The sequence below is a fragment of the Lampetra fluviatilis genome, chromosome 59 (assembly GCF_964198595.1).
Source record: "Lampetra fluviatilis chromosome 59, kcLamFluv1.1, whole genome shotgun sequence".
Classification (NCBI taxonomy): Eukaryota; Metazoa; Chordata; class Hyperoartia; order Petromyzontiformes; family Petromyzontidae; genus Lampetra; species Lampetra fluviatilis.
Window position 1 is genome coordinate 4931289 of NC_136333.1, and position 11878 is coordinate 4943166.

Consider the following 11878-nt stretch of genomic DNA (forward strand, 5'->3'; position numbering starts at 1 on the left):
CCCATGCCGCTGACGTCACGGTTGAATATGAACGTGAATTATATATTTTTTTTATATATCGCGTCATTCGCGTAAATGGCATCGCACAACGCTAAGCAGCACGTGTCGCAACATTAACGAGGACGAGGACGCGACACCCAACAGAGACACAACATGAACGCGACACGGGCCACGGAGAGGATCACAGCTCGAAGCAGACAAGCGTGACTGGAAACGCTTAAGCTCCTGACATCAGCAAAAAAAAAGTCCAGAGCATAATAACAACAACAAGAACAATAACATTTCGATTTAAAGCTTTCGTGACTGCAGGGATTCATCTTCTGGGTTCTTTCGGTAAAGTCACGTAGAAGGGAAATAAAAAAATAAAAAATAATAAAATAATTCTCACGACGTTTCTCCACCTGAGGACGGCTGCTTGCGTTGTGGCCGAAACGTCGTGAGAATTATTTTATTATGTTTTATTTTCATTATTCTATTATTTCCATTCTACGTGACTTTACCGAAAGAACCAAGAAGAACAATAACGTTGATATCACACGGCATCACACATGCAAAGAGCTGAACTCAACGACAGTCCATCTAAGCCCCTTGCCACGCGATTCTATCGCCGCTCCGTCGTTGAAACCTTCACGTTTAAGCGGACCAAAAAACAAAAAATGTGCCAGCTACGTTGGGATGTTTGGCCAATTCCAGAGGACCCAGAGAAAAGCCAAGCATACCAGGGGAGGTCATGCCAGAGGTGATGTCGAGACAGGGCCACGAGCCCACTAGCTGCACGTCATGCCCAGCTCAGGGCCCAGCGGCTTTGGCAGCTTCACAGATGTCCGCGTGATTCACCAACCCTCGCCTCCGAAAAGTGTTGGATCACAAGATGTGTACCGCCATGTCAACAGAGAGATATATATATATCGCTACTATTGTTTAGACCTACGGACTCTATGTCATAGAGACCCTAAAAGTCATTAAAGACCCCCTACATACCCTTAAGGGACCCCCCTCAAGGACCTTTCAGACCCTAATGGAAACCCACAGATCATTTGGAGACCCTACAAGACATTTAACAAAACCTTCAGACACTTAAGATCTGTTACGAAACCAGAGTCCAAGCATCACGGAATCGGAGACACAGTGTTCGGATGTGAGCGGAGACTTGGGCTCGCCGCAGCGAGTGGCTGCAGGGTTGTTGCTCGCGGTTCTAATCCAGCAATCTCCCTGGTTAATGCTGCCCATGCACATCTGAGATTCCCTTGCGCGTATTCGCAAGAGTAGGCCAATGTGTGCCGGTGTGGTTGTGGCAATCATCGTGCCCTACTGGCAGACTCTGCTGGTCCAGATGTCTCACACTTGGTTAAACAACAACATCCTCAGTTTAGCACGGGAGGCTTTCGCGACCAATGTTATCGATAAGAGGTTTTTTGTTTGTTTTGTCTTTGGGTTAGATCGCGTAAATATAAATGTGTCGTTAAACCCGCCACCACCCGACACAGCCAATTAGTAAGATTTGTTACGTAAAAACAAAATGTGCCAATTAATAAATAGTTCAGCACACCGGTTGTGTGTTGGAGAGTAAACCCATAACAGTTAGAATTCGAGTACGACGTTTCGCCGGTGATCACAACCAGCATCGTCAGGCGACAGCCAGAATTTTGGAGAGGTCCTGTTCCGGTCTTAATGTGAAATAAACTTGACTTCGAACAATATTACGTTTTAGAAAATTAAATGGGGGTCACAAGACATCTCGACCGCCCTGTCCAGCGAATCAGAGCAGTGACACCAACACCATATTGTGACTCAGACACCATGCAGTACATATACTGCACTGGATAATGAATTGTCTATGTGAATGATGTCGTGCAAATCATATACTGTACTGGACAAAGCACCATAAAGTAGATAGGTGAATGAGGACACAATATGTAAATCGTACATAGGAGTAGAGTACAACGAACCAGAGTAATCATATATAACAGGGAACCCCTTATCAATGCCCTACCTTATTATAGACCAATTTAGACCTTAATCGTTACCGCGTGCCCTTATAAATCTCAACATTCATCCTGCAAAGTCCCATCACAAGGGAGAAACACAAACAAATAGACACTCAACACTACTACACTCACCACTTGTGCACTCACCACTAGCACACTCACCACTATACTCACCACAATTACACTCACCACTACATACCTGTCAACACATTATCAGTGCTCGAGCTTATTACAGACCAATATTCAGACCTTATTGGTCACCCCGTGCCCCTTAAAAATCGTAACGTTCATCCTACAAAGTCACCATCACAAGGACAGAAACACAAACAGACAAAACAATGTTTGTGCCCGTATTGAAACGGTTGTACCGCCGTATGGACCTAAAAACTCAATTTCCCTGTACAAGAATTTGGGGTAAAACATATGGGTTGACAGGTATAAAAATAGCATATCGCATGAAGCGTTAAGCGGATATCGTATAACTCGTAATTACATTTCAGGGGGTGATGAATGATCTGATCAGATGTGTGTCGTATCACCCTCCGCCACCCGACACGCCTCAGCTCGCCGGCAATTTGAGTGAGCGATTCTCACGGACAAATCTAGCAAATTAAGAGAGAGATATTTCCGTTTGCAACTACGTCAAGCAATCTGCAGCCTTTTGAGAACTAAAAAGTAAAGAAAAAAACATCAAAACGCGCCGTTTAATCAAAACAGAATTCGTTTTGGCCATGTCGTGTGGTAGAGGGCGACACGACACACACGGAAACAATTTGACACAAATAATTTATACTACGCGGCCTAAACTTAAACAGAAACAATGAAGAATGATCAAAAATTGGCTGCGACCCCCCCCCCCCCCCAACTGCGTGTTAAGATAATTATCGCGAACTGTGAATGGGTGAATGAGATATTAAAATCTCCGGAGTGAATGGGCGGGAGGGGGGGGGGGGAAATTCGGCATCACGCGTTCATTTGAGGCGCCGTACACAGCCCATCCACATCTTAATCGCTTTTAATCTTTGACGCAAACGTTCACCACTATAAGCGTGAGGTTATTAACCACGCAACACATTAAAAGCCCCCCCCCCCTCAACACTTTTTTTTTTAATAAATCGTCGTTCGCACGAGCACGCGGATATCGACCCCCGCGCCCTGCCATTGGCCCAAACCTGCGAGCGGCGACGCGTCACGTGGGGCGGGAACAGCCAATCGCCGCTCTGCTCGCTCGTGTCGCGCCGCCAGACGATGCCTATTCGTAGAATATGAATCCTTACAGTCACGAAAGCTTCAAATCTAGAATTTATGCCTAATCGCGCTGCGAAATGCAATTCGCGGAATCTCACAGGTTTATCCTCGTAGGTTTATCCTCGCTTTCGTGACTGCTAGGATTCATATTCTTAGGGTTTTTATTTATTTAATTTTTTATTTATCTTTTATTAATTTATTCTTTTTTACCTACGTGACTTTACCGAAAAAAAAGAAAAAACCTAAGAATATGTTTATCATCGTCTTTGTCGTCTTCGTTGTTGTTGTTAAATCCATTACGATGTTTATTACCCCTTTGAGTGACAAAAAAAGACGTGTTCAGCGTTGCACGAATGTGAATTTGGAAGTGCTGCGGGCAACTGTTTATACATGAAGTGCCAAGGGGCCGTCCATAAATGACGTCACGCGATTTTTGACCCCCCCCCCCTCGTCACACGGCGTCGCAAAAAGTCAGACCCCTCCCCCCTCAAATATGACGTCACAAAGCTTTGCCCCCCCCCCCCCAAAACCATATTTCCATTTTGAAAATCAAACATGCTTCAAATCGCTTTAAACTATTGTCATTGTAGTGCGTATTTAATGTGGCGCTGCACTCTGATGTTGTAGGAGAAAACATTTATTAAAAAGTCGATTTAATTCAGTAGAACGTGTTGTCTATATTTATTTAAAGTTGCGCATTTTGATGTGACGTCACATTTCTCACCCCTCACCCCCTCGTCACACATCGTCACAAATGTCTAACCCCCCTCCCCCCCCCCTAGGTGCGTGACGTCATTTATGGACGGCCCCTTATACCTCGTACAAGCTTCGCGCTATTACACAACTAGCCCGGCCACATTCAGCATCTGCCTAATTATCTAAAAAAAAAGACAAAGACCCCATCACCGAATAGCCTCTAACAGACTGTAGGGGCAAGTGCTGTTAGCGAGCAGCACCTATGAAGGCCGGCATAGTGGCACACGAGGGGGTAGGCGGCCAGCAACCACGCCCGGCCGCCTTTGTCTTTCTCGTGGCGATGTTTACGCACCGCACCCACGTACTCATTTGAGGCCGAGTCGACCTAGGGGGGAGGCCCAGTGACCGGTTCAAATAATCGTCACTTGGTGTTGGCCGCGAGCGGGAATCGAACCCGGGTCGCCAGGTTCGCAAACCTGTCAACCCCTTATCACCTTATTATCAGACCAATTCAGACCTTATTGGCCACCCTGGGCTCTTGATAAATCTCAACGTTCATCCTACAAAGTCACCACCACAAGGGAGAAACACAAACAAATAGACCATTGTTTGCTTTCGATTTAAAGCTTTCGTAACTGCAGGGATTCATCTTCTTGGTTCTTTCGGTAAAGTCACGTAGAAGGGAAATAATAAAATAATAAAAATAAAACATCATAAAATAATTCTCACGACGTTTTGGCCACAACGCAAGCAGCCGTCCTTAGGTGAAGACCAGGTCTGCCGAGGAGACAGCGTCTGAATGACCTGGTCTTCACCTGAGGAGTGCTGCTTGCGTTGTTTATTATTTCCCTTCTACGTGACTTTACCGAAAGAACCAAGAAGAATTGTTTGGTTGTTGCCCGCATTGAAACGGCTGTACGCCGTATGGACCTGCAAACTCAATTTCCCTGCACAAGAATACGGGGTAAACCGTTGTGGAATGACACGTTATGGGTTCGTAGCGCTAACCGCTACACCACCGCTCCCCACTAATCAACTCGCGCACGCATCAACCACCACCACCACCACACAAACCCTTCTCTCGCCGTGACGACTAAACAACATCGGCATCGCTCGTGCAAACTCAACGAAGTGTGCCCTTTAACAACCACAACGTTCAACACTCGACGCGTTGAAATGTATATAAGGCGTCGTTTGGTCGAAGTATTAGGTTCTGATTACATACCGTGTCAACCCATACGGTTCATACCCCGTATTCTTGCACAGGGAAATTGAGTTTGCAGGTACATACGGCGTACAGCCGTTTCAATAGGGGCATCAACAAAAACATGTGTCTTTGTGTTTCTGTCCTTGTGATGGTGAATTTGTAGGATGAACGTTGAGATTTATAGGGGGACGGGGTGAGTAATTAGGTCTAAATTTGTCTGTAATAAGGTAGGGCACTGATAAGGGGTTGACAGGTCTGTAGTGGTGACTGTAGTGGTGAGTGTACACGTGGTGAGTGTAGTGGTGAGTGCACTTGCTAGCGATGAGTGTAGTGGTGAGTGTAGTGGTGAGTGTACACGTGGTGAGTCTAGTGGTGAGTGTAGTGGTGAGTGTACACATGGTGAGTGTAGTGGTGAGTGTAGTGGTGAGTGTACACGTGGTGAGTGTAGTGGTGAGTGTAGTGGTGAGTGTACACGTGGTGAGTGTAGTGGTGAGTGTAGTGGTGAGTGTACACGTGGTGAGTGTAGTGGTGAGTGTAGTGGTGAGTGTGGTGGTGAGTGCACTTGCTAGCGATGAGTGTAGTGGTGAGTGTAGTGGTGAGTGTACACATGGTGAGTGTAGTAGTGAGTGTAGTGGTGAGTGTACACGTGGTGAGTGTAGTGGTGAGTGTACACATGGTGAGTGTAGTAGTGAGTGTAGTGGTGAGTGTACACGTGGTGAGTGTAGTGGTGAGTGTAGTGGTGAGTGTACACGTGGTGAGTGTAGTGGTGAGTGTAGTGGTGAGTGTACACGTGGTGAGTGTAGTGGTGAGTGTAGTGGTGAGTGTGGTGGTGAGTGCACTTGCTAGCGATGAGTGTAGTGGTGAGTGTAGTGGTGAGTGTACACATGGTGAGTGTAGTAGTGAGTGTAGTGGTGAGTGTACACGTGGTGAGTGTAGTGGTGAGTGTAGTGGTGAGTGTGGTGGTGAGTGCACTTGCTAGCGATGAGTGTAGTGGTGAGTGTAGTGGTGAGTGTAGTGGTGAGTGTAGTGGTGAGTGTACACGTGGTGAGTGTAGTGGTGAGTGTAGTGGTGAGTGTACACGTGGTGAGTGTAGTGGTGAGTGTAGTGGTGAGTGTACACGTGGTGAGTGTAGTGGTGAGTGTAGTGGTGAGTGTGGTGGTGAGTGCACTTGCTAGCGATGAGTGTAGTGGTGAGTGTAGTGGTGAGCGTAGTGGTGAGTGTAGTGGTGAGTGTACACGTGGTGAGTGTAGTGGTGAGTGTAGTGGTGAGTGTACACGTGGTGAGTGTAGTGGTGAGTGTAGTGGTGAGTGTACACGTGGTGAGTGTAGTGGTGAGTGTAGTGGTGAGTGTACACGTGGTGAGTGTAGTGGTGAGTGTAGTGGTGAGTATAGTGGTGAGTGTAGTGGTGAGTGTAGTGGTGAGTGTACACGTGGTGAGTGTAGTGGTGAGTGTAGTGGTGAGTGTACACGTGGTGAGTGTAGTGGTGAGTGTAGTGGTGAGTATAGTGGTGAGTGTACACGTGGTGAGTGTAGTGGTGAGTGTAGTGGTGAGTGTACACGTGGTGAGTGTAGTGGTGAGTGTACACGTGGTGAGTGTAGTGGTGAGTGTACACGTGGTGAGTGTAGTGGTGAGTGTAGTGGTGAGTATAGTGGTGAGTGTAGTGGTGAGTGTACACGTGGTGAGTGTAGTGGTGAGTATAGTGGTGAGTGTAGTGGTGAGTGTAGTGGTGAGTGTACACGTGGTGAGTGTAGTGGTGAGTGTAGTGGTGAGTGTACACGTGGTGAGTGTAGTGGTGAGTGTAGTGGTGAGTGTACACGTGGTGAGTGTAGTGGTGAGTGTAGTGGTGAGTGTAGTGGTGAGTGTAGTGGTGAGTGTACACGTGGTGAGTGTAGTGGTGAGTGTGCTTACTAGCGATGAGTGTAGTGGTGAGTGTAGTGGTGAGTGTAGTGGTGAGTGTACACGTGGTGAGTGTAGTGGTGAGTGTACACGTGGTGAGTGTAGTGGTGAGTGTACACGTGGTGAGTGTAGTGGTGAGTGTACACGTGGTGAGTGTAGTGGTGAGTGTGCTTACTAGCGATGCGTGTAGTGGTGAGTGTAGTGGTGAGTGTAGTGGTGAGTGTACACGTGGTGAGTGTAGTGGTGAGTGTAGTGGTGAGTGTAGTGGTGAGTGTAGTGGTGAGTGTACACGTGGTGAGTGTAGTGGTGAGTATAGTGGTGAGTGTAGTGGTGAGTGTAGTGGTGAGTGTACACGTGGTGAGTGTAGTGGTGAGTGTAGTGGTGAGTGTAGTGGTGAGTGTACACGTGGTGAGTGTAGTGGTGAGTGTAGTGGTGAGTGTACACGTGGTGAGTGTACACGTGGTGAGTGTAGTGGTGAGTGTAGTGGTGAGTGTAGTGGTGAGTGTAGTGGTGAGTGTACACGTGGTGAGTGTAGTGGTGAGTGTACACGTGGTGAGTGTAGTGGTGAGTGTAGTGGTGAGTGTAGTGGTGAGTGTACACGTGGTGAGTGTAGTGGTGAGTGTACACGTGGTGAGTGTAGTGGTGAGTGTACACGTGGTGAGTGTAGTGGTGAGTGTACACGTGGTGAGTGTAGTGGTGAGTGTGCTTACTAGCGATGCGTGTAGTGGTGAGTGTAGTGGTGAGTGTAGTGGTGAGTGTACACGTGGTGAGTGTAGTGGTGAGTGTAGTGGTGAGTGTAGTGGTGAGTGTAGTGGTGAGTGTACACGTGGTGAGTGTAGTGGTGAGTATAGTGGTGAGTGTAGTGGTGAGTGTAGTGGTGAGTGTACACGTGGTGAGTGTAGTGGTGAGTGTAGTGGTGAGTGTAGTGGTGAGTGTACACGTGGTGAGTGTAGTGGTGAGTGTAGTGGTGAGTGTACACGTGGTGAGTGTACACGTGGTGAGTGTAGTGGTGAGTGTAGTGGTGAGTGTAGTGGTGAGTGTAGTGGTGAGTGTACACGTGGTGAGTGTAGTGGTGAGTGTACACGTGGTGAGTGTAGTGGTGAGTGTAGTGGTGAGTGTAGTGGTGAGTGTACACGTGGTGAGTGTAGTGGTGAGTGTACACGTGGTGAGTGTAGTGGTGAGTGTACACGTGGTGAGTGTAGTGGTGAGTGTACACGTGGTGAGTGTAGTGGTGAGTGTAGTGGTGAGTGTAGTGGTGAGTGTACACGTGGTGAGTGTAGTGGTGAGTGCACTTGCTAGCGATGAGTGCAGTAGTGGTGATTGTCTATTCGTTTGTGTTTCTCCCTTACGATGATGACTTCGTAAGATGAACGTTGAGATTTATGCGGGGCACGGGGTCACCAATAAGGTCTAAATTGGTCAGGGCGCTGATAAGGGGCTCACAGGTTACACAATTAAAACGCATCGCACATTGTGTTATTCTGTTCAGCAGCAGCAGCTCAGGCGACTCTGGTCTAGAGGTGACGTCACCTCGAGATCCGCGGCCCCCAGGGCAGATCTGGTGCACAACTCAGAGGCAAATAGTAATAGGTTTTTACCCTTTCAACTGGTACAAAAACTGCATATCATTATCATCATAATCAGAGCTGTTCCTTTTTGTTTGCATTTTGACTGCTTGTGTTGTGGTTATTGCAAACACGATGCCTTGTATAAAGGTGTCAGTTTTTGTACCAGCTGAAAGAGTAAAAACCTATTATTATATTTTGCCACTGGTAAAGGAGACGTCTCATAGTGTACATGCTTACTCAGAGGCGAATGTTGACGACGGACACTCATGTTGACGCGTGCGCAGGCATCAAACATCCTCGATGTACGTTTTGCGATTGTTGGGAGTTGCATTATGCTCGAGTTTCGATGTGGTCATTCAACAACGTGCTTGTGCAATACGCTAGCAACAGCACAGCACGGTACATAGGACAACATACACATCTTATGCATGTAAATAAATAGGCCGTTTTAAAAAATAAAATACGTATATTTAAAAAAAATGTATAATAAAATAACGTGTATTTTTTGCTCGGCGTGTCTATTTTAAAGTGGGGCCGAGGGTGTTGCGAGTTTGAGATGTTATTCCAGTAAAAATAATAACGACACGCCCGTTCACGCACACACCGACTCCCTCAATCTCAACGCACGAAGACGCGAAGCCTGTAACAGTGCACGCACACACACACACAAAGATACCCCAACGCCGTTATAGCCTTACACCGTTGGGGCAAGTGCTGTTAGCGAGCACCTATTAAGGCAGGCACGGCACACGGCCGGGGTGGGTGACCAGCACCACGCCCGCATGCGCGTCCGGCCGTCTTTGTCTCTCCGAGTGGCGATGCCTACTGCAACACCGCACCAGGTTACGCATTCGAGGCCTAGTCGACCGAGCGGGGGAGGCCCTGGAGCGTTTGTTCAGATCATCGCTAGCGCCGGTATTGGTGGCCGTGAGTGGTGGATCGAACTCGGGTCACCGGGTTCGTAGCGCAGCACATGGTGACCGCAGTGCCACCGCTCCCCACACACATGAACACGGCCACCCTGTAACTCAAGATGTTGCCATTAAAAAGCCCGGGTCTTCAATAGTCTGTCATCAGCAGGGTTCGGATACATTGGGATGTTTGGGTAATTCCTTTATTTTTTTATTATTGTATACCCCAGTATAATGTAAACGTTCGGTCAACGTTGGGCAAACGTTGGCATGGTGATTGGAACAACATTGGCATGGTGGTTGGATCAACGTTGCATGTTGACTGGGGTAAGGAGTTGTTTTTCCTGTGTACAATGACGCCCACAACAATCAGACCTCTCTCAACGCCCACCAATTGCCTCCCTCCAATGCTGCAAATAAACACACACACACACGCGTCCACCTTGCCCTAAGTTGTCCACTGCCTCTCTCTCTCTGCGTTGTTGTTATTACGATTCGTCAACAAGGCCGAGCAAGTCCCAAATCACAGAGGGAATTACGTAACCACGTTAGGCAGATCCTCCAGCAATCGCTGTGCTCGAGAAATATACGCCGACACAGACGAACACAGGCGCACACACACGCACACACACACACGCGATCACCCTCCTCTGTACGGTGTGCCTGTTACAGTTAAACAAACACGACACACATATATATAACATTGAACGAATCAAAAGGCATGCTTGTTTTTTGCAGATCATCCAACATAAGGCTGCATGCAAATTCTCGACAGCACCGTTCATAACATACCACGTTACATGGGATATGCTACATTGTCCAAACACATGATTTGCAATAACAGTAACAGTGATAAAAAAAAACAACCCAACCCACTACGTCAGTCACGATAATAATCGATGTGGTGGCGATGGTGCTAAAATAGCACGTGAATTTTAACGCACGTTAGATAAAAATAACCGCGTTCGCGATACGAGCATCACTTACCAGCAGACGTGCGACTTATGGTGACCGAATCAGCCATGGCGAGTGCTGTCCGCGGTGCTGAATGCGGGCGACGCCCATATACCACCAGTCTCCCTCTCGTCCCCGCTCCCTCTCTCCCTCTCTCTCGCTCGCTCGCTGTCTCTCTCCTGGGTCTATTTCTCTTCTGGCTCTTCCCCGACTCTCTCCCTCTCTCTCTCACACACACACAGCCACTGCCGAGCGCACAGATTAGCCCGCCGGCGTGTCGCTGGTTCTGCGTGCGTGCCCTTGGGTTGTGATGCTGGCGATGAGCAGCGTGGGGTGTGAGCAAACTGCGATGAGAGATGATGGGGATGATGGTGATGATGATGATGTGATGGGATGGAAGCGAGAGATGGTGTCGAGGCTGCGGCGTGACGAGAGACGGCGGTGAGGGAGGCCGCCCAGAGCCCTGGGATGAGGGATGACTCCGGACGAGTGAGCTTTGATGATGACGAGGAGCAGGCGGAGACGGTCAGACGAGGGAGCAGTGGATGAGGTCACCGTCGTGGCTACGAGTTGCGATGGATCGGCTATGAGGAGCACTGCGAGCAGTGATGAGAAGAGGAGATCTGTGGAGGAGAGCCTGGATGAGAGTGATTCTCTCTCTCTCTGCCTTCACCCACAAACCCCACTCGTCACTACCGAAAACCGCCTCCCAGCCTGCCGCGCATGCGCCCTAGCGGCCACTCGGCTTATAAACACACGCAGATGGACGTTTCGTGTTAATTTATTATATACGAGGACTGTTATTTTGTTCGCTATAAATTGTCCACTTACCGGACATTATCGGTGGCTATCCGGACTGTGTATAGCACCTTTTGCAAAGCTGATTTTAAAAAAATGAAAAATAAGAGAGAGAGCTTCGTTGAGTCTCAGGACTCGTTTTGAGGAGGATGGATAACGTCTTACCACATGGCCTTTTTTGTTGTTGTTCGGAAGGTTTGGCGATTGCCCCGAATGCGAGTTTCGCTTCATTGGCGCGGTTAACGGCAGCTCCCGCCAGTGCCGCATTATCGTAGTAGAAAAAGTAGCTACTACATATGTATACCCTAGTATAATGTAGTAGCTACTACTACTACATATGTAGTAGCTACTACTACTACTACATATGTAGTAGCTACTACTAGATTGTATATAGCTACGGGCCCCGCACTTTCAAGGGCCCCGCGCTAAATGCGTTCAAGCTGTCAATTCCGGTTCAGTGATTCTGCACTTGCTCTATTACTACAGTACTATACCGCCTTAAATATTTGCAAAAGACTGGGTGTTTAAGGTTAGCGATTTGTCGTATCATCTGGCTGTATAGAAAATGAATAAATACAATTACTTTACTATGCAAGTAAAAAAATGTGTTTT

The 11878-nt window shown here is 47.9% G+C and overlaps 1 protein-coding gene across 2 annotated transcripts in view; it reads right to left on the reverse strand.

Moving 5' to 3' along the window:
* The window catches only part of LOC144950817 (synaptotagmin-11-like), a 30790-nt gene extending 19615 nt beyond the window's left edge, over positions 1 to 11175 (reverse strand). For both annotated transcript variants that reach the window (XM_078880929.1, XM_078880928.1), the window contains exon 1: positions 10502 to 11175. In XM_078880929.1, the coding sequence (XP_078737055.1) occupies positions 10502 to 10538 (37 nt within the window). In that variant the 5' untranslated portion in view covers positions 10539 to 11175. The remainder of the gene's footprint in view (positions 1 to 10501) is intronic.
* Between the last annotated feature and the right edge of the window lie 703 nt (positions 11176 to 11878).